Raw genomic sequence first — 27,373 nt, forward strand, 5'->3', positions numbered from 1 at the left:
AGCAATACTTCCTTTCAGTTTATTAGTGTTTGAAACACAAATCATGAAAACAGGTGACGCAATATGATAGCCTACCCTGTTACTGAACTGGCATGAAAAAAAGACATTGCCAGCTACAGAAACATAGTTCATATCATGATACTTTCTCAATTTACGTAAGAGATTGTTTTTGCAATCAACCAAATATTCCTACGTTCCCCTCAATTTTTGTATACATTCAATATAAAAGACTCATTCTGCAGTTATTACGGAAACATTTATGATATACAAACAAAATTATAAGAGGAATTATCGGAGAGCCTCGTCAGAAGAGAACTCATCTCAAAAGTAAACTACTCGTTGTTGGGATTTCTTCATGACAAATAACCTATGCCATATCCTACATGAATGAAACGATTATTTATGAAATGTGAACTTTTTTTGGGGTTGAAAATTTTCCAGAAATAACACCTTCAAGAGTAAACTACTTCTTGCGGATGTTCCTGTAACTAATGGATTATTTCATATTGTAGGGTCGTTAATGAAACATTTATTTATGATACAAGAACAAAATTGCCTGAGTTGTTCTAGAAAAAAGTGCCCAAAGTACAAGTGATCCTCAAGAATAAAACTCGTTCTGGATTTCTCCGAGAAAAATAAATTATGACATACCATATTATACGGTCGAAATATTGATTTATGAAAAATAAAGCAATTTTTGAGAAAATAGCAAACTTTGATTTTCACCCTACAGCAAACCCTTATTTTTAGAGATGGAAAGAAAATTCAATTTTTCCCCCCTAGAAAATCTTACAAACACCTAGTTTAAAATTTGATCTGAATAAGTCGAACAGTATGGTTTCTAGGCGAATGTACATACATTGAGACGAACGGACACACATTAAAAAAAAAAAAAAAAGTTTTCAATATGTAGGGGTAATGAAATATATGCCCCTACTATCTAAGATTTTTTTTTTTTTTTTTAAAGATAATGATACTTTCTTCTCTCTTATCGTCGCCCGAAAGTAAAATAAGGTAAGGGAATTATGAATGAATAATAATATGACAACATTAAATTATTTCAGTCTATTTTATTGCATCAAAAGTAGGGAATTTGGTCATGAGACATCTCGTTAATGTTGTACTTTTATAATTTGATCAGCTTTCACTTTCAAATATACCATTAAAGGATCCACTCTTAGACACACGCATATGAATTTATAGGTTTACATTACATGGAAACAAATTTAAAGGAAATAATGACAATCGTAAGCTTCAAAGTAAAAATGCTGGTAGATTACTTTAGTATCTTGCATCCCAGGCCTATAAAGTTCTGCCGTTTTTGTGAAAATTTTTTCGGAGATATTCCAAACAAATGATGGAATACATTTAGACGAATTATACAGTGATATATTTAAGTTCAAAAAGCCACAAAGAGCGTTCAAACTGTTCAAAACTTAGACAAAACATTTAATTTTTTTGTGAATGAGAGACGGGACTTCTGTGGAAAACTGTACAATTAAAATTTCCTAAATTTATGTGTATATTCGAAAATATAATCCAATATTTTATTTCTTTTAGTTGCAGAAAACTGAGCCAGTTACAATCTTATTAACTGATATTCTTATGAACTAGAAATAGTTTGAAGTTGAAGTGGCTCTAATGACAACAATTCTTCTTATGGTTGTATACGAAAAAAGAAACGCATATATAAGATCAATATGTAGTGTTTAATTAAATACATAAAATTTGGCCACGAAGCATCTGATTCTCTTCAACTTTTTGCTTCAAAGATCTCAAATGAACATAAATTTATACATGAGTATGCAAAACATATTATGTTTAAGAAAGTAAGAAAGAAAATAATAATAATAATAAAAATTATAATAATAAAAGAAGAACATTTGAAAATACCTTTAAAAGGAATATGCTACCCAAATTTTCAGTTCTTCATAATATCTGCACTGTTTCCTTTAAAAGGAAATGAACTGCAGAAGTCCTCGCAGCCAAATACAGGGTGGCGCAGAACCTACCTACTAAATTTTCTCTGCAATCAAGTTGTAAAATTTGACGAAACTTATATAATCATTATGTACACCTGGCGATTTTTAAATTACTTTTAAATAAATAAAGTGTAGAACGTGAATTTTTCACCATTTCAACGAATATTCTTCAGAAAGCAATATCGAATTTTGAGATAAGATCTGTGTAAAATCGTTGAAGTTTACAGAAAACGTACTGAATGCGTTGCATTATAAATCGCAGGGTATGTAGTCGAAAGAAAACTTTAAATGATTAAATGAGAACTTTATTGTTTTATTTTTATTTTTATTTTTTTTTTTTTTGATTCAGTAGTTATTTACAATTAAAATTTGTAGCTAGGCTTTGCGCTATCCTGTGGCACTACGGCAGCATGTGGCTGATTTTGAAGTAAAAACTACAAATTTGTCATGAAATCTCTCTTTCATTAACTTTTGTTACACTTTTAAAGAAAATGAACGTTTTCATTTAGTCATATAACCTAAAATCAAAGAACAAGTACAATCACATATATACGTGTCTCTGTGTGTGTGTGTGTATGTGTTTGTGTGCAGTCATATACAACTGTAAGGATATCTAGAAACTGCAAGCTACGTTACAAAGTTAAAATTGCAGGACTATAAATTTGGTTTTTATTATTAATCCAAATTTCCAATACTAAATAAGTTTGAATACCAACAAGTTTCACTTTTTAAGAATTAGAAAATCAAATTTAAGTACTTTACTCTTCGTACTCATTACATGAATTTGTTCAGTCAAAGCATGTAACTATTGTAAACAGTTGTATTCGATCTGATATAGTATTTGGACAATCAAGTAATTCTCGTATGTTTGCCATTCTAATGTTCTGCTATGCTACATACAGATCTTAGTACACACACACAGATATACGCATATATGGCTACATTCATACATAGTTATAAAAATTCAACTGAAAAACTGAATCATATAACCAAATAAACAAACGTCAAACTCTAAAACAATGGAAATGCATCCGATTGAACATTCTTATTTCTGAACCAAAATTATGACTTCGTTTAGTTAACTTTTATGGTCAATCATCATATATATTAACTATAGAATACAATTTTATGTTCAGTTTAGAAAGGATGCTTTTGTTTAAAACAAGATATGTTCAGTCAACGTATAATAATATACCATTATATAGTTATATTATTTTTATACTCAAAGTGAGAAATTTAATCATAAAACTTTTTTTTTTTTTGGTGATTATGTACTTCTAACATAACCTCTTGTTCTTTCACTTACCAGATGATAACAGCAAAGAACATCTCAAGTTACGTACACACACATACATGAACAGACAATACTAAAATAATATACAACGTATGTATGTGTGTATACTTAGGTACACAAACATAACATAAAACATATTTAGAAAGTGAAAGCAACATCTTTAAATGTACTGTGCTGTAAATAATCTTGCTTACAGCATTTGAAGCATTTTAAATGTCTTAAGTACAGACAATTTTCAAAGGGATCTGAATGTCGTACCCCTTGGAGTCACAGTTCATGTTAATTTTATTACAAAATGCACGTTACTTACTTGCATGACTGTTTGGAATGGCATTGTTTAACAACGAGTTACGTTGAAATAATATTTGTTGGTTCAACTAACCTTCTTAAACTTAAAATATTTAATTGATGGCTCATTGCCACGAAACAGAACTTACAGAAACATAAATTACAATACGAAAAACAAAAAAAGAACTAACACACAAATGTTCAGATCACTTAACGTTTGCACAAAGTACACTGGTTTCGATTGCATAGTAACTGAGCTCTCTTGTGTCCTGAAATCAAAAAGAAATCAATATGTTACGCACATACAATATTCAACTAGGCACATACTATTATATTACCATTCCAACTGTTCGTCTGACTACAATTTATAGACGATATTTTCCTAATACAGACCCACGACCAACCAACATGAAGTATTTCTACAGTGCCTGAAAAATTGCCCAGCCTAATCATACAGTAACTATCTTAGACGTAAATGTCAAAAATCGATTTCTCGAAACCGACGCATACCAACAGTAAGCAATACCTTCACTTTAAGAGCTCCCACCTGCACCACGTCAAACGTTTCCTACCAAATATACCTTGCATGTTCAGAAAACCCTCCATCTTCCACTACATTATCCATGAACCATACGAAGATCCACGTTGGTACTCCAAACATTCTCAATTTTATTAGCAAACAACATCGTGCCAAAGTTCCCAACGAAACAATAAACCCTTCACTGTAAAATAAACTCATTGAAATTTCCTTACGTAATACAATCTCAGTTTGCATTCCTTAGAGAAACGAATGAATTTTGCTTATTCTATCTATTACTTCACCCAAAATCGAAAACATTTCCCCGGACTTCGTTAACCTGAGGTTATCACCTGATTTTTTTCGAACAGGGTTAGTCACCTGGAAATAAATTCGTTTTGTTGGTTATGATATACCGTATTTGCGCGAATATAGGCCGCACTTTTTCCCCTAATGTTTGGCTTGAAAACTCATGGTGTGGCCTATAATTGAGATTTTCTCCCTCAGATCATCAATCGTCAATTTCAAAATGACATGTATATGTATGTTGTGGGTTGAAATGAATACCATTACAAGTTATTGCACTTTTGTAAACCATTAAAAACTTAAGAAGAAAACAGCAGAAAAAATTACCTTGTTTGCAAAAATTGTCACCTACAATGGGTACCGGTAACACCTTATACAGGCACAAAAAACATTTGTATACTTAATACTTTTATTAACAGGAATATTTATCTTTATTATGCAATATATATAATATATATACGGAATATTTATATATAGTAGCTGTTCTTGAAGAAAGAAAAGCAACTTTGTTTCGCAGAACTGTGTCAGCTTGTTTGTACCCACTTCCCACCATTTCAGCATCTGATTGTTCACTCTCGCTAGACGATTCAGAATGCTGCTCAGAGTCACTATTACAAAGAAGGTCATCTTCACGAGTCACTCTTAGTTATGCGGGAGTTAATGAAGGACAGGGAGAGAGATGCATCTCAAGGTACTGTATAACTGAACTTTCTGGAAAATTTAATACTGCGGCCTATATTTGAGATTTATTTTTTCTATAATCTCGTGTCACAAGTTTAGGTGCGGCCTATATTCGCGCAAATACGGTATCTGCAATCCCTGCTTAATAGTTTAAAGTCCCATGTAATAATAATCATAATAATAATAATACAATAAGACAAATTATAGTATCAACAAAAAATTACAAAAACTTCGATTCAGATCACAATGAGTTTTAATATATACCTATCTACAGTACACCGTTTTGTAGACTTCTTTTTTCTAATTATCTATGACGAATATTAAGATTCGAAAAATAATAGACAATCCCTTTACAATATGCAGATTTAGAAAATATGTCTGTATTAGTCACGTGAGATGACTGGACACCCAAGAAGACAAAAACGGCGTCTACTTCCTATGGCAACTGAGCTACGACTGCGTCGCACCACATGAGGTACACCCTTATTTAGAAGAGTATTCGGAGGGAGCAAAACAATAACTTGCCAACTAGAAACTACAAACACTATAATTAAAAAAAAAAAAAAAAAAAAAAAAAAAAAAAAAAAAAAAAAAAAAAAAAAAAAATAACACAGTGTTAAGTTGAAAGCGCACAATATTTACTCTCTCATTGCGAGAACTGACCCTTGAAACATCTCTATCTCCAACGAAGAAATGTGAGGAGCCAAGGTGTAAAAATTGTCCTATAATTGACATCACCTTATGTTCCAAAATCCAGCCCGCAGATAACACACACTTTTCACTATTTGGGCATTTGCAATTATTCCATCCCATTCACATACTTGAATGAATCACTGTATAACCTTCTATGATGGCAAAACTAACTTCTCTTTGGATCCCCATCAATGAAGACTGATACACTTGCAACGCTCTAACTTTCCATCTACCTCTCCCAGAACACAACCCATTACAACAATACAACTTACGCGTATTCTGAAAATTCTTCCTCCACACTTTTTCATGTCTTTCAGAAAGAGGTGGAACGACACTTAAGGTGGCCATACATGTGGCGAATTGGTCGCCGAGCGACCAGCAATTTGGTCGATGGACGATCAAATTGCCGGTCGAGTTTTTTTTTTCCCCTCTAGAAATCAAGTAGGTAATCTGTACGGCAACCTCTACCTTTCCAATTGTGAATTAGAACACAGAACAATTTGTGCTCACTCATAAGACGTCTGCTACTGCGCAGAACATGTGCCTTGGGCTGCTTTGTGTGTGCGCAGGCACTCAGTGATTGCTCGATATCACTACTTGCACATGCCATTTTTCTGGCAACCCCATCACCCGGCGATGCCAAGTTCGCTGTGCAATCTAGTGGTTTGATTCAATTTTTCAGTCGATCAAGCCATCACCAAGTGATGACGAGCTTGCCTGAAATCTGATCGAAACGGCTCCATACACGGGGCGATATTCGCGTAATCTTATTGCCAATCGACCAAATTTTCGATCACTAGACGACCAACTCACCACGTGTATGGCCGCCTTTAGATCCTCATCCTAGCCGTGGATCTCCCACTGGTCTGAACCATCTATAATACCATACCGCAATATACTCAGGCCCTTTTTCATATAGCTATTTTATTTTTGCTAATTTCATTTGTAGTTTTTACTGTGTTTCCTATATATTTTTCCTCCTGCATTATCTCCCATTATATTTTTTGTTACACTAGTCTAGATTTTCGCAGAGAAATGAAAATACCTGATTCTAATAGTATAATTCGAATCTGCAATCAGTTTTTCCCAATTACCCTCAGTTTCCCCGTGACAGAGAGATTTTTGGGAAATTTTGGAATTTTTGGGAATAAACACACAAATTATATTGTATGTTAGCTTGATTTATACTTAGTAAGCCCTCTAAGTTTCATGAGAATCGCATTATTCTTTCTAGAGAAATAAACATATTTATATAAAAATATGCTATGTGTACTATTCATTTTACCATATTCATTACTGCAGATAAAATCACATATAACTTCCACGAAAATTACAATATAAGCACGGTTTATACCTCATTGGATTTGAAATAAAACATATTTTCAATGATGTATACACCGTGTCAACATTTTTTGTATGAGAGAATTTAGAGAGGGATTTTGTGGGAAATTCCCTCCAAAAAGTAGTTTATAAGATTTTTTTTTGTCTCAACTTGCTATTTGTATATAGTGATACAGAAACAGGAACTGCACTAAAACATAATTTTATGTCTACTTAATAAATAATGTTAATTTCATGTGAATCGCATTATTCTGTCTAGAGATATAAACTATTGTGTCTATTTATAGGTAATAAAGAATATAGTATGCAAGACTTTAATCAAACACAAAAACCTAACGTTGACCTATTATTGTCGGCACATAGATGGATACTCAAATACAAGCATGCTTTCTGTGGAAAATAAGTCACTTTTAAATATTTTAATCTGGCAACAATGCATAAAAAAATTGATGACTCACGTAGCCTGATGACTGTTCATAGCGTTGAGTGACGGTCCAAGCTGGACGTGTTTAAGATGTGGCCGCGTGTAAGTTGAAGTGTTTGTGCATTGTGGAGTTCGAATAGATTGTGTTGTGTGGTGATGCACTGAGTTAGATTACGTTTGTGCTGCTTCATGATTGATGGAGTGTAGATTCGTGTGTGTATGTGTGTGTGATACTTTACAGAATACAAGATGCCGAGGAAGTGTGTAAATCACCCGGACAATTTCTGTTATGTATGTGGGGAGCTGACATTTAAATCGCAACGTCGATGTTTCACTCCATTTGTGAGGAAGTGTTATCAGTTATATTTTGGTTGCTGTGTAGGAGACCAAGATAAGAATTGGGCTCCTCACTACATTTGTTGTACTTGCGTGAAACGTCTGACTGGGTGGGCAAATGGTGAACGAAACATGAATTTCGCAGTACCGATGATCTGGAGGGTACCAAAAGATCATTCTTCAGACTGCTACTTTTGTATGACACAGATAAAAGGAATAACCAGTAAATCTAAGCACACAGTACAGTACCCTAATTTGCCATAAGCAATTAGGCCAGTTCCGCACAGTGCAGAATTACCTGTACCAGTACCTCCTGCTCATCTTACGGTAAATGAGGATTACGTACTTGAGGCAACTACTGAAGTTCCAAATGAAGAAGATGATCCTACTTATGTACGAAGCACATCTACATTGGATACCCATCTGATAACTCAGGGTGAACTAAATGACCTCGTACGGGATTTAAAACTCTCCAAGATACAGACAGAACTTCTTGCTTCTAGACTTAAAGGCTGGAATCTGCTCCATCGTGACACTAAAGTGTATGTTTTTCGAAACCGTCATACAGAGTTTCAAAACTACTATTCTCAAGAAAATGATTTAGTGTCTGTGCTGTGGTGGATACACTCGGACATGCACATATAAGTACAGAGTGGAGATTGTTTATTGACTCTTCCAAACTAGTTTGAAGGCTGTCCTTTTGCACAATGGCAACAAGATTCCTTCAGTGCCTTTGGCTTATGCAACTAATATGAAGGAAACCAATGAAAAGATCAAAATAGTGTTAGAGAAAATTCAGTATGAGAAATACAAGTGGACCGTTTGCTGTGATTTAAAAATTATTTCTTTGTTAGTGGGTTTGCAGCTTGGTTATACGAAATATTGTTGTTTCCTCTGCGAATAGGACAGCAGGAACAAAGCGGAAAATTACATCAAGAATTATTAATTCCTGGACAGAAGAATGTTGTTTATTTCTCACTGGTGAGCCCTGATAAGATAATTTCTACCTCCTTTTCACATAAAGTTGGGGCTCTTCAAAAACTTTGTTAAGGCAATGGACAAAAGTAATGCAGGACTTTGTTACCTCAAGGAAAAACTTCCTCGCTAAAATCAAGGAAGGGATTTTTGTAGGTCCCCAAATAAGATGTTTGATTCGTGACCAAAAATTTGAGTATCTCTTAACTCCGGTTGAGAAAGGAGCTTGGTGTTTATCTAAATGTTTAATAGAAATTTTTTTGGGAAACCAGAAAGCCCCAAATTACCGTGAAATTGTGAGTGATTTCTTGTAATCATTCAAAGAAATGGGTTGCAACATGTCCCTTAAAGTTCACTTTCTAGACTCCCACCTGGATTTCTTTCCTGAAAACCTTGGTGCTGTTAGTGATGAGCATGGGGAACGTTTTCATCAGGACATTTCCTCCATGGAGAAGAGATACCAGGGACAGTGGAGTTCACAAATGCTAGCTGATTACTGTTGGACACTCAAAAGAGATGTTCCAGAAGCCAAACACAGAAGAAAGTGGACAACTAAAACATTTTAGTTAAGGTAAGTAAGTGTTCATTTATTAAGAAGATACCACTCGCTTCTTTTGTATTATTTATTAAGTAGACATAAAATTATGTTTTAGTGCAGTTTCTGTTTCTGTATCACTATATACAAATAGCAATTTAAGACAAAAAAATCTTATAAACTACTTTTTGGAGGGAATTTCCCACAAAATCCCTCTAGAAATTCCCTCATACAAAAAATGGTGAGACGGTGTATACATCATTGAAAATATGTTTTATTTCAAATCCGATGAGGTATAAACCGTGCTTATATTGTGATTTTCGTGGAAGTTATATGTGATTTTATCTGCAGTAATGAATATGGTAAAATGAACAGTACACAAAGCATATTTTTACGTAAATATGTTGATTTCTCTAGAAAGAATAATGCGATTCTTATGAAACTTAGAGGACTTACTAAGTATAAATCAAGCTAACATACAATATAATTGGTGTGTTTATATACCTAAGGGTACCCGAGCTACAGGTAAAAAAAACGGAAATTTCCCGAAAATCACTCTGTCACGGGAAAATTGAGGGTGATAGAGAAAAACTGATTGAAGATTCGAATTCTACGTGAAAAGTTCTATTAGAATCAGGTATTTTCTTCCGTGTGCCAGAGAAAAAGTATTCTTTTGTCGACTAGTGTTATTGTTCATTAAGTTCATATATTATTTTCTTCCTATATTATACATTGATATTTTTTTTTTCTGCACTCTACTTACGCCGCAGTGTAATGTTATTTTTTAATAAAACATGCATTTGTGAAATATGAACGAAATCACCTGAGTCGTTTCTAAGAAAATTGTCCCGAAAGAGAACCAACCCAGAAAAGTGATCTACTCCTCCTGGATTTTTCGTACAAAAATGATCTATACCATATTATAGGATTGTTAATGAAACAATTATTTATGAAATACATAAATATATTCATAAATACATAAATACGTAAGTATAAACAAATTCGTTAGAACTGTTTTTGAGAAAATAGCAAACTGATTTTCATCCTTCAGTAACTACCCTACTTTTTGGGGATAGAAAGAAAATGCGAAAGAGGCCCCTAGAGAATCTTATGGAAACCTTAAGTTTAAAAACTGGTCTTGATAAAGCTGAATGGTATGGCCTCTAGGCGAGTGAACATATTTACATCGGAAAGAACGGATATCCAAAAATCCGTTTTCCGACAAGTAGGGGCCATGAAACGTGTAAATCAGTTGACACCTCCATTTCAACTTTCTCTCCATCACAACCACTCGGAAGTAAAAATGACTAGAGAGCTCGCAGTTTTTGAACTTCAGAAAAAGAAAAGGCCCCGATGTGGTCAACCTTTGCGTACTGGCAGATAAAAACATTGCCTATTTCCATAATTAGATAATATATTAACTCCCTGTACTTCTAAAATATGATTTTTATTACAAATATATGATTTTATCTTCGTACTGCAATAACTTTCAAGTATAACCTTTTTCCCCCACATGCTTCCCTGAGAAGTGCTTTTGAAGAAAGTCATGCAGCATTGGCTTAAGGAGTTTGGGTAGATTAGCTAGGAGCATAAATGAAATGTGTGACACAAAACTGTCTTCTTCAGACTATAATTATTTAATTTTGGTCATTAACAGTACATAGATTTATTTTTATCTTAATCTGTCATCAGAACGACCGCGATTGATTACATTCACAGTGCAGTTTAGAATAGGATTAGTTTAGCGTCCCTTTCAGCAGCTAGGCGATACGTGACGTGAACCCATAGCTTAATGTGGGATCCAAACTACATCTGCTCCCGCCAGGAATCAAACCCGGGTCTCTCGCGCCGAAAATGCGTACGCTAATCATATTGCCACGAGGGAGCTCTGTAATTTAGAAACTTGCAATGATCAGACAATACAAAATACTCATATTTTTCTTAACACATCAAGCTTATGTGTGTCCTTAGTATAATTTTCTTCGTTTCTATCTATGGGACACACAACATGAATATTATTTTAGGATTCTCACTTGCAGGAAACTTTCTGTTACTGTAGTCATGGACTCTAAAATCAAGCTAGATATCTTTTAATTGCGAAGCAAACTTACTAACAGCACTGAGGGTTTAATTAATAATTTGAATTTCTTCCGAATTGAAAAAAAAAAAAAAAAGTGCGGGTAACTCATACGAAATTCAAACTATTTGACAAGAAAAATTTCTAAGTGATCGTAAATAACTTACATAAACTGATTCTGATAGAACAAATAATGTTTACCTTTCGGCTGACTCTTAAATCCTAGAAAGCTGTTGTAAAAGGTTGGAAGGCAAAATGGCTTCCAGTTTATCCATCACATAATGAAACGGCAATGACACCCAGGCCAACATCTGTAATTCAAATATTAAATTAAATTTAACATGGTGTAGATCAATTCAGGCAAGCAAACAAGTCTTACTTTGATAGTCTCAGACGTTATTGAATTTAACAGATGTTAGAATTCAAGAAAGAAAAAAAAGTTTTGTCAAAGAAACTAGCCCGAAATACAGGCCGCCAAAGATGGCGCTATTTCTCACGTGCGAATTTCGGCGAAATATTAAAATGAGCCATTTTTTTGCAATACGTTTATTGATCTTCAAGTTGCATATTTGTTGGATAAAAAAACAACTTTCTGGTCAGAGTAATACACTTATTTACTTAAACTAAAATAATATTTAATTTTAGTTTTAATAAATAAGTGTATTACTCTGATCAGAAAGTTTTTATCCAGAGTCATAATGGACAGTTACTTTTTTTTGGAATATACGATACTTTTCTACTCCATTTAACGCAAAAATTTCCGAAAGAGAAATTGTTTTAGCTTAGCTTTTTTCAAAACAGACAGATAAACAAGCGAACGACAATAATAATAACTACCATAATCATCATTATTATTATTATTATTGATTATATGCATTTATAGTATGGCTTTTCTGACAGAGTGAGGTTAGATTTTTTTAGGGAAGGAATCTTGCTGGGGCTTTTATAATGCATCTTCATAATGCACGTCTCATCAAAAACAGGATGGGTTCTGCTCTTTCGCCCAGCAGGTAATTATTAATTTTTCAAGATCCACGAGAGAATATCCTTGTGTTTCTATTAATTGTTTTTAATAATTATTCTAGGAGCAAATATTGATGGCAGAAATTTGGTTATTTAAGAAAATTCTTATCATTAGTTGATTTTTAGTGTCTATTTAATTCATCATGAAAAACTAACATGTCGATAAATAACATTTACTTAATCCGTTTTAATGTTAATCATCTTCCTACAACATTAAGTTTACTACAGCGTTAATAAAATGTACCGCTTTCAACCTTGACAGTACGTTAAGAGAAACCATTTCACATGAACAGAAAGTTAAATTTGAGACTTTCTAATCTAGTCTTTCTAGGCCATTTTCTTATTCCCTTACTGATTTTACATAGTGTTATCGAAGTACTATATCTCATGAATTTTGAACGCCACAAGCTACCCGTTTGTAATACTTATAGATAAAAGAAGATAATACTTATAGATATCTAATACACTACCCTGAGACAAGTGAATAAACACCCGGAAGACACCACGATTTCATAGAAGCACCGAACAGCCGATTAAGTATGATGTAGATGATTCTGTGAATACATGTGGTACCATGGCGCGCGGACGTCGCTGTGAGAAACTTAAGTAGTTTAAGCGAGGTTGAGCATTAGGAGTGTGGTGGAATTCAACGCACCACCAGTGCTGTGTTACGGGTACAGTTGGTAACTTTTAACAAGATTATAGAGCAGATCAACCGCCATGGAAAGCATCCATAGACAAGATCGGGTCGACCAGGGTCAACGTCACATCTGAAAAATACAACCGTCAGGAACACAAGAACCCGTATCTACTAATGACATCGCAACAATGGTTGACAGACCAGTATGAACAGTCAAGCGGCATTTACATATTGCGAGAGTGTACCGATGAGTTCAAAAGTCTCTGCTTACAAAACTACAAATGACACGAAAACATTGGAGAGGACCTTGGGCCACCGGATGTACCCACGCTACAACACTTTTGGAACCACGCTACATTCTCTGACGAAAGTTGATTTTGCCAACTCCAGGCCAGAAATAGGCAGTGGGCGTGGAAACGGTCGACGGACTACGATTCACCAGAACTCAACCATCCTGCGACGAAATATAGTGGTGATAATCAGTGTTGGGTAAATTTCAATTGAATTAACAATTAACTGGGTAAATTCATTGGGTAACTTTAATTGTTAATTGCAATTAGCAATTGAAGTAAGTAATGGTTAATTGTTAATTGCAGTTAGCCATTAATAAAGGAGAATCAATTGCAATTAATCAATCGATTGAAAGTAATTGCAGTGGAAAGTAACTGCAATTGAATTCAGTCATTCAATTGCAATTGGAATTAATTGGCAATTAATTCAATTGCAATCGATCTCCACAATTACTTTCAATTGATTGATCAATTGCAATTGATTTTCACTGATTAATTTTCAACACTGTAGTTCAGAGGGGGCGGTGGGGCAATGAAAACTTTAGCCACGACCATTTGACCCACCACCCACCATGAACTATTCTCACCCACTGTGACCCAAAGACCCACCAAAACCCGTCATCAACTCTGATCCATGATTCACGCCCTCTTCTCTACTGACTAAAGAGTTTAAACTTGTAATAAAACAAGGTTATGAAATTATCACTCATCGGAGTTTGAATTTCTACGATCAATTGTTCAGGCACCGCTCTATTATAATAACGGTGGATCTGACCTTTCTAATATAAATAAAGAGTTTGCTTGTGTGTCTGTCTGTCTATCTGTATGCAAACGAGTGGACCGAAAGCTTTCAAAATTTGGTGACGGGTAGCTTGGTCTAGACTCCAGATCAAGACGAAGAATTTTTTCAAATTTCGAACTAGAGGGGTCTCAGGGGGACGCTTACCAGGACCGGCCTGGGGACCAGACAAGTTGACCGAGAGTTACCAAATTTTGGTCAAAGATACCTTGGTCCAGGTCCCAGACCAAGGGGAAGCGTTTTTGACAAAATTCGAACCAGGGGGTCTCAGGGGGGTGTTTACCGGGACATGTAAAAGTAGTAGAAAATGACCGATATTAGTGTCGATTTCAAAGCTTTCGCGGTCGCTGAGATCAATGGTAAAACTCCGATCGCATTCACTTCCAAATTCACCCTATTCGGCTGCGGGCCGGGGGTCAACGGGGAGGGATACCGAAACGTAAAAGTAATTAAAAATGACCGATATTAGTGTCAAATCCATAGTTTTCGCGGTCGCTGAGATCTATGGTGACACTACCATTAGCGATGACTTTCAAATTCATCCAACATTGTGTGAAGTACCTGTGTATTAGATGTGAAGTGACCATGTGATAATTGTGTAAACTCTTGACTTAATTCGCTAAATTCAATTATTTTATCAAATTACATTTATCAATGACAGAACTAAAATCTATGGGAACAAAACTTTTATTAATGTTGTACATTGCCAGACAGTTTGAATAAGTATGTATTTGTCAATTGTCACTTTCGAAATTGTCAATAAACAGGGTTCCTTCTTCATTTTCCGCATACCTTACGCACAGTCTGATACTTCTTCGTTCATTGAACGCCAGAGTCATCACTTTACAGCCAGACAAAACCACGGAGGACACATCGACAAGGGGTATTCGACACACAGTTAGGATAGGTGCAGGATCGATGAGAGAAGCGGAACACACCAATGGAGAACAGCCAGCTCCATAACTCAAGAATACCATTCTGTTGGTTTATCACCGCAGATACATCGAGCTTAAGTTGAGACTAGTGGAATGAAGGTGTAGGAGAACATCATCGCAAAGACGCATTGTCAAGAGAGAACTCGACGCCCCTTGCAGATCAACAGGATAAAGATCCAGATGTTGACTGACTCCAGTTTATCCAGGCTCCTCCAGAGAAAGACATTCATCGATCAAGATGACCAGAACGACGCCAGTCTTGCTGGAATATCAGGCTAGTGCTCATTTCTTTATCTTGGTTAAAACCTTTATCTCTCTCTCTCTCACCTGTTTCCCACAACTAGTCATTTTTTCAAAATTAAAACATTTGAATTTCATTTAAATTCAACCATAATTTTACAGTTAAGTACCGTGTTGTGCATCAGTTTCATTCCCATTTTGTTGCATTCATTTAATAAGTATTTTGAGCTACGACTGATGGCACAGCACCGGCACAATTGTATGCGGGCTTGGGTCACCAGAGGGGTGTATTCCGAGACATGTAAAAATGATCGAAAATGACCGATATTAATTCAAATCCATAGTTTTTGGGGTCGCTGAGCTCAATCGTGAAACTCAAGACCGCATACACATTTAGCCCCACCAGCTAAGGAACGGGGGCATTATAAGGGGATCACGAGACATGCAAAAATACTCTACAATGACCAATATTAGTGTCAAATCCATATTTATCTGGGTTGCTCAGATGTATAGTGACACTCCCGATAGCGTTTACGTTCAAATTCAGCCCCCTTCGGCCTTCTCAATGAAACCACATGTACGTTGTTGGATATATATTCACAAAATATATCCAATTTTAGAAATGTTTCTTAATTGTTCTCCCGTTGTTCAGTTTGTTTACATTGATATTTTATCTGATCCGTGCGAAGAACGGGCATAACAGCTAGTACGAAATGGTAAAGTGTTTCTCATGGACAAAATTACAATGAATTCAATTATATAGATAATTATTATAATTATCATTGATAATTATATCCTTGTTGAATTATAGATACATTTCAGTGGAAAAAAGAATATAATTTGAAAGTCCCAAATTACTTAAAGTAGACCAACGTAAAGGAAAAAAAGAATAAAATTTTCCATATAATTAAGCGTACCGTACAAACTTGAAATTTCCATGTAATTAAGCTTACAGTACAAATTTTATGTCTCTATTCCTCACAACTTGATTTCCTTGTGCTCTAAACGCTAAACACAAGCTTCAGCAATTATTATAATAGAAAGCAGTGGATATATAATGCGAAGCACTGTATTTTTTGTTTCTCAATTTGTTTCTAAACTAATATCGATAGTTTTCGATTTTTTTTTTCAAATCAACCCATTACCAATTTCCTATACGTAGAAAGTCCTCCTTCCATAAGAGATTTGTTTAAAAAATGCAAGAATACGTTCTGTTTATTTTTAGCTCCATAAATTGATGTCGAGTTTCGTGTCGAGCCGAGTTTGACAAATAGCTCCCTCGTTCAGTTCGTTTTAACTCGTTTTGAAATCATGATCTGATTATACTAGAAAGCGAAAGCCATTATAAATGTAAGCAGTAATGTGGAATACTTTTAGTAGTGCTCACGACAAGGTTGCATTTTGTCTCGTACTTTTAGTGCATCTCGAGGGGTACTTTTAGTGCATCTCGTCTCGTCTCGATAGCGAAACGACTATAGATTTTTATAACAAGACAGCGTCAAATGCCGTGAGCACTGGCGTCATTAACTTGTTCCGCCACCAACGAATTTCGAGGTGGTTTCTTTGGCATGGTTTTGTGCTATTTTGTACGCCTATTCTCACTTTTTGTGCGTCACCGCAAGTGGGTCAAAATGGTCCTACAAATATGGCGGAACAAATTAATGCTGTTCCGCCACCAACGAATTTCGAGGTCGTTTCTTTCGCATCGTTTACTGCCTATTTCGTACGTTTTGTGCGTCACCGGAAATGGGTCAATATGGAGGAACAAGTTAATGCTGTTCCGTCAGGAACGATTTCGAGGTCGTTTCCTTCACACCATCTTGTGCGTGTTTTCTACCGTTTTGTAAGCATATTTCCACGTTTTGTGTGTCATCGGAAGTGGATCAAAATGGGGCACCATGGTGAAACAATAATGACCCACTGTTCCGCCACCAACGAATTTCAAGGTGCATTCTTTCGCACCGCTTTGTGCGCCTATTCCCACGTTTTGTGCGTCACCGGAACTGAGTCAAAATGGGCCTACAAGTATTTCGGAACAAGTTAATGCTGTTCCGCCACCAACTAATTTCGAGGTCGGGGTTCCCTTCAAATCACCTAGTGTCTGTTTTGTGCGTCACCAGAAGTGGGTCAAAATGTGCTTCCAAGATGGGACGAAAATGACCATCAGTTCCGCCACTATCGAATTTCGAGGTCGTTAATTTCACTTCCTTTCATGCTTGTTTTGTGCGCCTATTTTCACGTTTTGTGAGTCACTGGAAAAGGGTCAAAATGGGCCTCCAAGGTGGGACGAAAATGACCCACTGTTGCGCCACTATCGAATTTCGAGAGAGTTTCTTTCGCAACGTTTAGTGCCATTTTTGAGTCGTTTTGTGCGCCTATTTCCACGTTTTGTGCGTCACCGGAAATGGATCAATGTTATCCTACAAATATGGTGGAATAAGTTAATGCTGTTCCGTCAGGAACGATTTCGAGGTCGTTTCCTTTACATTGCCTTGTGCGTGTATTCTACCGTTTTGTAAGCCTATTTCCACGTTTTGTGAATCAATGGCAGTGGGTCAAAATGGGCATTCAATGTGTGAAGAAAAATGACCCACTGTACCACCAGTATCGAATTTCGAGGTCGCTTCTTTCGCATTGTTTAATGCATGTTTTGTACCGTTTCTGCGCATATTTTCACGTTTTGTGCGCCACCGAAAGTGGGTCAAAGAGTAACTACAAATATGTCAGAATAATACATATTTATCGTACTTTCAAGGCTCATTTTGACCCACTTCCACTGATGCACAAAGCGACACAAATCACGCACAGAAGATGCAATACAAAGCACCTCGAAATTCGTTGGTGGCGGAACAAGTTAATGACGCAGTGAGCACCAATATAAGTATATACTGTAGTTCTTACCATCAAGGCTGAGAACTGCACGGTCCAATTTTTTAGCCAAAGCAGAAACCCAACAGGGATAGTGATATCAACCGGCTCGGCTCGGTTCAACTGAGTGAACAGCTTGAGCTGGCTTGGTTGGGATGACCCATCGACTGGGCTCAATTGAGCCGATGGTTTGAGCCAGCTCGGTAGGGACAAGTCATCGACTCGGCTCGATTGGAGCCAATGGCTCGAACCAACTTGGTTGAAACGAGCCCATCGACTGGGTTCGAGTCAGTTCAACTGAGCCGATGGCTCGAACCGGCTCGGTTGGGGTAAGCAATCAGCTCGGTTCGGTTCGGCTCGAGCTGGCTTGGTTGGGTAAGCTGTTGGCTCGGTTCACTTCTCGGTTCGGCTCGACAAGTGAATGAGCTGTGAGCGAGCCGCTTGAGTCGTTGACAACCCTAAACCCGAGTCGAGCAGTTTTGAATATGTTTGGCTGAAGCCCTATAACTTTCAACAATTTTTGGCTCGAGCCCGAATACTTGCTCCTCCTGAACTCAAACCTAGAACCTCATGACTGATGTCCTTGCCTCTTGAAGATTTCTTAACGACCGAGATCGACAGTCAACTAATTTTTAGTATTCAGATACATACCGCCTATATTCCATGTTTATACACGGTGTTATAATAATAATTAGTTATAGTAGAAGTAGTAGCATCATTGATAATTATATTGTCTATGTAGGATACTTGAAGAGAGTAGTACTTGGAACTACACAAAGGATTTAGCTCGAATTGGCTCGTTTTGGCTCGACTCGAGTCGAAACTCGATCCGAATTCGAGTCGAGTTGCGGAAATTTTTTGAGCCGAGTTCTCGAGTCGAGCTCAAAGATGCGTGCTTCGAGTCGAGTTTTAAAGAAAACTCGCTCGAACTCGCTCGTGCCCATCCCTATTGTATGCATGACGGGCATATAGAGTTCTTTTAAGAGGGATAATACCATAAACATAATATATTTAAAAATACTGAGTTTCACGGCTTTCTTCCCAGGGGGGCGAAGGGATGGTAGTCATCCAGCATTTCTTATAAGTACCTTATTTGAAATATGTAAAACAATAACAAGTGGACAACACAATATACACACATCATCTTACCTTCAGTTTTAATTGCTGATTTCAATTGTCAATGCTGATTAACAATTACAATTAACAATTAGAAGTTTCAATTGTCAATTGCAATTAACAATTAAATGTTTCAATTGCATTCTTTGCGATTGACAATTAACAATTAAAAGTTTCAATTGCCTGGTGACTAATTAACAATTGACGAAAATTTAATTGCAAATTTTATGATTGAATTCAATTGCAATTAATTTTCAGAGCAATTACTTTCAACTGATTTCAATTGAGTTTGTCCAACACTGGTGATAATGTCAAGGTGTGGGGTTGCAACAGGAAAATGTAGCAATTTCATTTCTTGTGAATGGTTTATCAATGCTGTGAAATCTGTGGAGGTATTGAAAGATGGATTATTGCTCTTTCCTAAAAGGCAAAATGTGTTACTATTTGCAATCAATGGATGATAGAACACCTTACAATAGGGCAAAGTTGATCACCCTCTGGAGGGGTCAAGATGGGGTTCAAACAAACACGAGTCCTATAGAAAATAAGTGACATAATCTACAATAAAATGACACGGGAATCCATACACATCTGCAAACAAAGTTATTTGTGTCATACACGAATGGTACCATCAGTCACAGGACGTCACTGATAATTAATTGGATACCACGCCACATATGGTTGAAGCTTTACGTGTTGCCAAAAAGGGCTCCACCAAGAACTTACCCCTGCTCCAGGAATGGTTCAATATGTACATTGGTACGTGGCAATAGCCACAGGATTAGTTTTCGGGTGTCGATTTACTTATTCCGGGTAGTAAGTATTTTAAATAAATAAAGGACGAAAAACTACGAAAGTTGAATAAAGTGTTATTGATATCTTAGTTGAATAAGTAACTACTTGACTTATTTCTTATTCGAAATTCGTTCAATTGTTACTATACGGAAGGTAAATAGGTACTTACGGTTTTGGCAATGACTCCCATTGGTTCTGGATATTGATGAGTTAAGAGAGCCAGAAGAGCAGTAAATGAACACAAACCAGCAGTGAAGAGTATGAAAAATGGAAGTTCTTTTTTGGGGTATACACTTACTTCATGGAATGCTTTAAAAATAAAATTTAAAAAAATCTTAATTAGAATTTGCACACATAAAGACATGCTATTACGCATCTTAAATTTTACAGTAAAGTGGAGTATTCACACTCCATTAAACTTCCTTCACTTAACGAACTCGAAATTATTTCATCCTATTGTGTGTTAGCTGTTGCGTTTAAGACTATAAGTTAATTAGAAAGCTCTAATTGTTTACATTTAATACCTTTCTTTTTCTTTTCTTTCTTTCTTTTTTTTTCGATTTTAGTTTGTCCAACTAACTTGGGCTCAAATCTAAATACGCTAAATGTCCTTGTAATAATAAACTGCAAAGCACTTTCATGTTCAGTATCATTACTCTCCATTTTGAAACAATTAAATTGAAACAATACGGTTTAAGTAGCAAAACTAAATTGTTTCAACATATTACTGTAGAAATACACAAATATTAATTCTAAAATCTAAATATGGTTACGACCCTTGTTCTATTTTGAAATAATTAAACTGAAACAACATAGTTTTAGAGTGCACTAAATCATCACAACAGCAAATGTTGTGAACATTATACTATTATTCGATAAATGATACAAATTACTTACCTGGAAGGAGCTCTCTGTCTGCACATTCTGTGCACGTTGGATACGGATAAAAAAGGTGACCCCTTTCAAGGGGATAAGGCAACATACGGAATGTACCTTCCCATGTACAATGAAGTAAATGCAATGCACCTTCAATCTGTTTCCAGTGAGGAAGGTGAAAAAAAGCGTAAGCGATTGCCTCCGAGTCCCCTCGTTTTAGCACATGTTCTGGAGGCAATATAAGAGGTTTCATTTCCAGCAAATACTAAACAAAAAGGAAGAAAAATCGAACTGTAACATAATTAAAATATAGTAAAAGCAGTGTTGTATGCATTAAACTAGAAAAAATCAGCAAGCAAAATAATGATATAGCCACGAGGGAGCTCCTCTAGCTCTATAGCCCAGCAGCTCACTTCATATATATACACACATATCTCTAGAAATCTACTGACTGACTTACTCATCAACAAATCTCATAAACTACTAGGTGTAGAGCCTTGACATTTTGTAGAATTGTTCCTCTTGAACCCTATGTTGCAGATAAGACAGGGCTCTGTCCAGAACGACCTCCTAAAGGGAAGTTCGGAAGTTGAATAATTTTTTGCCATTTACCGGACCTACCAAGTCGTCAGGTATAGAACCTAGAAAACTTGTATAAATATTCTTCTTGTATCCTAGTTCTGGATTAGGTGGGATTTCGTAAATGCGAACCCTAAGTGGGGAATGGACTTTTTTTTTTTTTTTTTTTTTTTATCAGATCACTGAAATTATTGAGCACAGAACTATGAAATTGTGTTATTCTTTTTTATTCATTATCGAAGACGAAAATGAATGGAACGCATGGAGAGGAAGACATGAAAACTATTGTCCGCGGTAACATGCGGGGGCATAGGACAGTTATATATAAAATATCCTTATCAGCAAATCACACATTTTAGGAGAAAGAACTACGTCATATTAAAGGATATCATACATCATAAATTAGCAACTGGCACTATGAACGCAAAACAACGCTTGAGAGACTGCTATAACGGGATTCACATCACTGTTTATACTTTACATCAGATAATATTCCCAAATCTACTGAAGAAGAAGGAAACTGAGGTATTTAAGAATATCCCTTCTATAAACATGTAATAATGATATTATCACTAGATTTTGTTAGAAGGCAAAAAGGAGAGAGAGACAAAACATAATAAAAGTAGACACATGATTTTGGAAGTAGGTGCTTGCCGACAGGAAGTTGTATAAATTTAGCATTCGCTGACAATAAGTAAAAGACTGGTTATGTATTTATAAGCATGGTGGTCACCTAGTAATGCGCTGAACGATTTTGTACATGACAAGAGATAGTCAAAATTACAATTTATATCACTTTAATTTTAAAGATATTGAAAATTAGCTCCTTCTTATATCCCTGTCATGCAAGAATCGAATTCACTATTATGGAGAAAATCTTTACCGAGCTTGGAGTTCTGAATGTTAAATTCTTATGACTCCTTTTATTTATTTGTTTATTTACTTAATTAAATTTTCCGCCAAAAAGAAGCAGAGGACTTAAAACAGTTCACAAAGAATTGACTTTTATTCTCTACAAGAAATGACAATTCAAAGCAGTTTGATGAAAACTATATATATATATATATATATATATATATATATATATATATATATATATATATATATATATATATATATATATATATATATATATATATATATATATATATGTGTGTGTGTGTGTGTGATTCTTTATAGGGTTTACAACTTCAATTTTTTATTGGAACCACATACATACTTGGTTTATATGTCATTATACTGCAAAACACTTAAAGTTTTTGTGATAAATCCATTATGGTCGATGTGTGCACCTGCGGTCATCCTGGACATATCCCAACGAAAGTTGATTTGCTGCCAAACAGTAGCCAGCATTCGGGGGTGACGTCCGCAATGGATGTTGTGACGCAATGTTTCACTTCATTAACATTATCAGGTAGGGGAGGAATGTACACTTTTTTCACAAGCTTCCACAGAAAGAAGCCAAGTGGCGTGTAATCTGGAAAACGTGGCGGTCAGGCAATTGGTCCACCACGACCTATCCACTTATCTGGGAAACGCTGATCAAGAAAGTCCCTTACGTCTATCATATAGTGCGGCGTGGCGCCATCTTGCTGCCATCATAAGCGGCCATCGTGGTAATCTCCATCTAACTGCAGAACAAGGAAGTTGTGGAGCATATCAAGATAGGCGATGCCGGTGATGGTGCTCTCAGCAAAGAAGAATGGTCTATATACCTTTGCTCTGAAGAAAGCGCAAAACACGTTCACTTTGGGGCTGTCACGAACCAGCTCCACGTACGCATTTGGATTTTCCGTCCCCAAATACGACAATTGTGTGTGTTGACTCAGACGGAAAGGTGAAAAGTTGATTCGTCACTGAATACCACATTGTTCAAGAGTGACTAATCACCACTAATGCGATCCAACATCTTATACCGGGTATGTTTATCCGCTTTACTTAGTGCTTGAACCAAGGACAGTCTATATGGCTTCGTGGACAAACGTCTATGCAATACACGAATAAAAGTGGTCTGAGGGATACCAGTTTCTTGTGATGCACGTCGTGTAGATTTTCGAGGTCTGCGGACAAAAGTCTCCCTAACTGCTTCCACCTCATCGTCAGTCACGGGTGAGCGCTCTGGAACCTTTGTGTGTCGCACAGAACAACCTGTTTTAACAAATGTCTGGTGCCATTTGTACACTATAGGTCTGCTGGGTCGTTCCTTGCCGTATTGTGTACGAAACTTAAGCTGTACACTCGTTGCTAACTTTGTTTCTTCAAACCAAAATGCACCTAGCTCTTTTCGCACCAGAGAAAGTCTCCATTTTCAACGACTGACCTGTGGCGACGCGTATGGTCAACTTCGCAACTACTCACTACGGGACTCGAAGTGTTTTGCAGTATAATTACACATAAACCAAGTCTGTATGTGGTTCCAATAAAGAATTATAACTGATTGAAGTTGTAAACCCCATAAAGAATCACCCTATATATATATGTATATATCATACCCCAGTTTCTCTCTCCTTATAAAAATTACGTTAAAGGCATATCGCAGCTACAGTTTACAAAACCAATGCAATATTTCGCCAATGGATTGGAAAATTATATGATTAATTACTCATGTTAATTATATACTGTTAAGTTGGAAGTTCTTTGGTATAAAACAAAATGATACTTCTGATGGTCACTGAAATATCGGAAGGTTTGTAAAGATATAGTGAATTCATGAAACTATCTTTTCCAGCATCGGGTATAGAAGATGGTTTTGCCAATTTATAGGCAGCGTTATAGACTCGTGAAGGAACACGGACTTATGCATCGCTAAACTACCCAAATAAGTTATCCACTTAAGAGCAGTCTCTAACCCCATGAGCTTTGCGTGTTCCCTATCTAAACCATATAAAATTTCACGATAAATATTTCAAAGACCAATCTGAAGATAATGACTGTTCAGTTTCACAGATATCCCGCTTTGTTTTTTAACTAAACATCGTGAATTAAATCTAACAACAGCACAATTAAGGTTCGCTGCTTCTCGAACGGGCAACAAGAAAAGAATTGTTTTTCTCTCCCCGTCTCTTCCATTTTTTCTTTCTTATTGTATTTAAGTTCAATGAAACTCAAGAAGTCTTTCAGAGCCTCGGTGGACTTTTTAAGCCACCCTCAATGAGATTTTTTCTGGGTTTTCCATATTCACACCAAGCAAATGCAGCGATGGTATCTAACATAAAGGTCCCAACTCGCTTCCTTCCTTCTGCACTTTCCCAGATAGTGTGATCACCAAGGGACGTCATCCCTCATACATGAGAAAAGAAATAAAACCAATTTCAAATAATTTCCTTACGTTATTGTAGTACTTGGAAGTGAGTATATGTCAACACCCTCGCATTATATATCCACATTTTGTTTATGTAGTCTGAAAAGTGCCAACTCGTAGCTAGTAATTAAAACATGTGCTTTCTGTGAGAATGATGCGGGGTTGGGTCCCTGGTGAGATAACCTCTATTGAGAAAAAATCCGAGTAGTGATTTGGCCGACCGTATATTGATCAAATGACAGGACAGCCGAGCCGACGTTCAGTACTGTGCATCAAAGCCTCGTATCGCATATTTGCTCGAGCACGTGCTAGACAAAAGCTTTTCCAATGTTGTGACTAAGATATACAATCAATGTACTCAGGTCTCCCTCCGCATCCTCTCCTACTCCTCTCTGCCTCGGCTTAATTCGCCTTCCTCTGGTCAACATGTGGCCGTTCTAAAGAATAGGTTTCGTCTCATGGTAGTCTCGAACTGAAAAGAAAGGTTAAGCTCCAACTAAATGTAGTTCTCACTACAAGGAGCTTCTCTGTACACATTTCAAGCGCCAAACTAAGCTACATTTTTCAACGGATGTTAGAAGCCTGTCATTTATTAGGTTTATACAACTGTTATACGTGTCTTTACCCATATTATACATGGTGGACCATTTATCTTGAAACGCCCTTGTAACTTTTAAACTAATAGGAAAAAAAAAAAAAAAATGTACCATGCAAACGTCGGCTGGGGAACATTTGACATATTCTGTGATATCATTAGATTAACAGTCTGTCCAATTCAATATGTTTCTTCAAATGGCACTATGTCAGGTTATTACACATTTCAAATCTACATGTCAAATGAAAACTTACAATATCACATTTGTTATTTAGTGTTACAAAACTGAGGACGCTACAGCATCACAAACATACACATTTTGGTGACCTTTACAGCTTAAACACAAGTGAGACGGACGGAGCAATGCACATCCAAAATATGTCTAATTCGATAATCATTGTATGATGGATTTCGAAAGAATAGGAACAGAGCTACAAGGAATTAAAAATTTGACTTTTTTCAAAAGGCTTTATTTCAAAATATTTCTAAGATAAGTACCTCATCCAATTACAGAGATGATTTTCAATAGATGTAACGATGATAATGTCGTTCAGAGTAATTTTTGATATCTCAAATCGTTCAGAAGACATGGTAAAGTTTGCTTACTTGCATACACACAGAACACGAACACACACGTATAAATCACTCATAAGGGTACAAGGTAACCAAAAAAGTTCATGCCGTATTTCACGTCCTATTAATCATGCGCTCACAGAGAGGAAATGAAATGTCGCACGTGCCTACCAAGCGATCAAGAGTTAGTCTGATCATCCACCTTCCGTAATACAGTCATGTTATGCACACACAGCAGTCATAGCTCGGTTCAGTATCGAAGAGAAATGGAGGTATCGAAGTAGCCTGTTCGCGTGTGTTTGTTGTATAACTTTAAAGTGGTCCTCTCAGCTGCCTCATCAAGTTGATGCATATGCCAGGTATTTGGGGAGAATGTTGTGAATGAACGCACCGCCAGGCATTGGTTCCAAAAATTCCGTTCGGGAGATGTAAGCCTTTTGGGTGAATCTGGCAGCAAACGAGCACATGTGTTGAATGACGAGTCCCTGAAAGCAGCCATCGTGGAGGACAATGGTCTAGCGTGTGATTAACTTCGAGAAAGGTCCCATGTTTCCACTGAAACAATCACTGAAGTTTAACTTAGGTGCTAGGAGCTAGAGTAGGCCTGCTAATCTTTAAGAAATTAAACATGGATGACTGAAAAAGAAATGACGTAGAGAAGAAGAAAATGTCGATAACTCAGAAGTTAAAATAAAGTTAAATATCCTCTGCAATTGCCCTCAAATACTACATACTGTATGTTTACTTTAATTCATAAAACATGTGCTCCATCCATCATGATGGTGAATTCCAGAGCGAAATATGGTATTTAGGTCATGAAATCTTATTTAAGTTTAGAGTATACTATAAGAAAGCTATTCAAATAGACATATCATGAAAATGAAAAAAGCCAAAATTTCCAAAATTCTCGTTTTTTTTTCTCCAAAAAGCCAGCTTTTTATGTGCAAAAAAACCATCGATTCAAAAAAGCCGGCTTTTTTGCATCTCTAATTTAGAGTAATCCATACACAATAGTTGTATACATGTTTATGTATATTTTTAAAACTGACGTCCAATTTTGTTATATTGACGATGAATGGATGCAATAAATGAATGAATGGACCAAGCTTAATCCTATTTTGAGGTCCAAGAAAGAGCTGACAATACACTTCTTAGGAGGGAACTAAAATGACATTCGATAAGCGTTGTTAGCAGACAGAAGAACCACATAACGAAAGGGGAGGGAAAAAGAAAATCAATTTAATACTTCTCATCTGTTACCAGCAACAAGCCTTACTGCGTTGTTGTTAAATTT

At 36.2% G+C, this 27,373-nt stretch overlaps 1 protein-coding gene across 5 annotated transcripts in view; it reads right to left on the reverse strand.

Annotated features, from left to right (window-relative positions):
- Positions 1 to 1,050: 1,050 nt before the first annotated feature.
- Positions 1,051 to 27,373, reverse strand: part of LOC145688122 (protein ST7 homolog) — a 111,024-nt gene continuing 84,701 nt past the window's right edge. For all 5 annotated transcript variants that reach the window (XM_081761887.1, XM_081761889.1, XM_081761890.1 and 2 more), the window contains exons 9-12: positions 21,053 to 21,296; positions 20,325 to 20,464; positions 11,651 to 11,760; positions 1,051 to 3,833 (exon numbers count right to left, since the gene is read on the reverse strand). In XM_081761887.1, the coding sequence (XP_081618013.1) occupies positions 11,665 to 11,760; positions 20,325 to 20,464; positions 21,053 to 21,296 (480 nt within the window). In that variant the 3' untranslated portion in view covers positions 1,051 to 3,833; positions 11,651 to 11,664. The remainder of the gene's footprint in view (positions 3,834 to 11,650; positions 11,761 to 20,324; positions 20,465 to 21,052; positions 21,297 to 27,373) is intronic.

Source organism: Thermobia domestica, chromosome 6, assembly GCF_964235325.1.
Source record: "Thermobia domestica chromosome 6, izTheDome1.hap1.1, whole genome shotgun sequence".
NCBI classification, from domain to species: Eukaryota; Metazoa; Arthropoda; class Insecta; order Zygentoma; family Lepismatidae; genus Thermobia; species Thermobia domestica.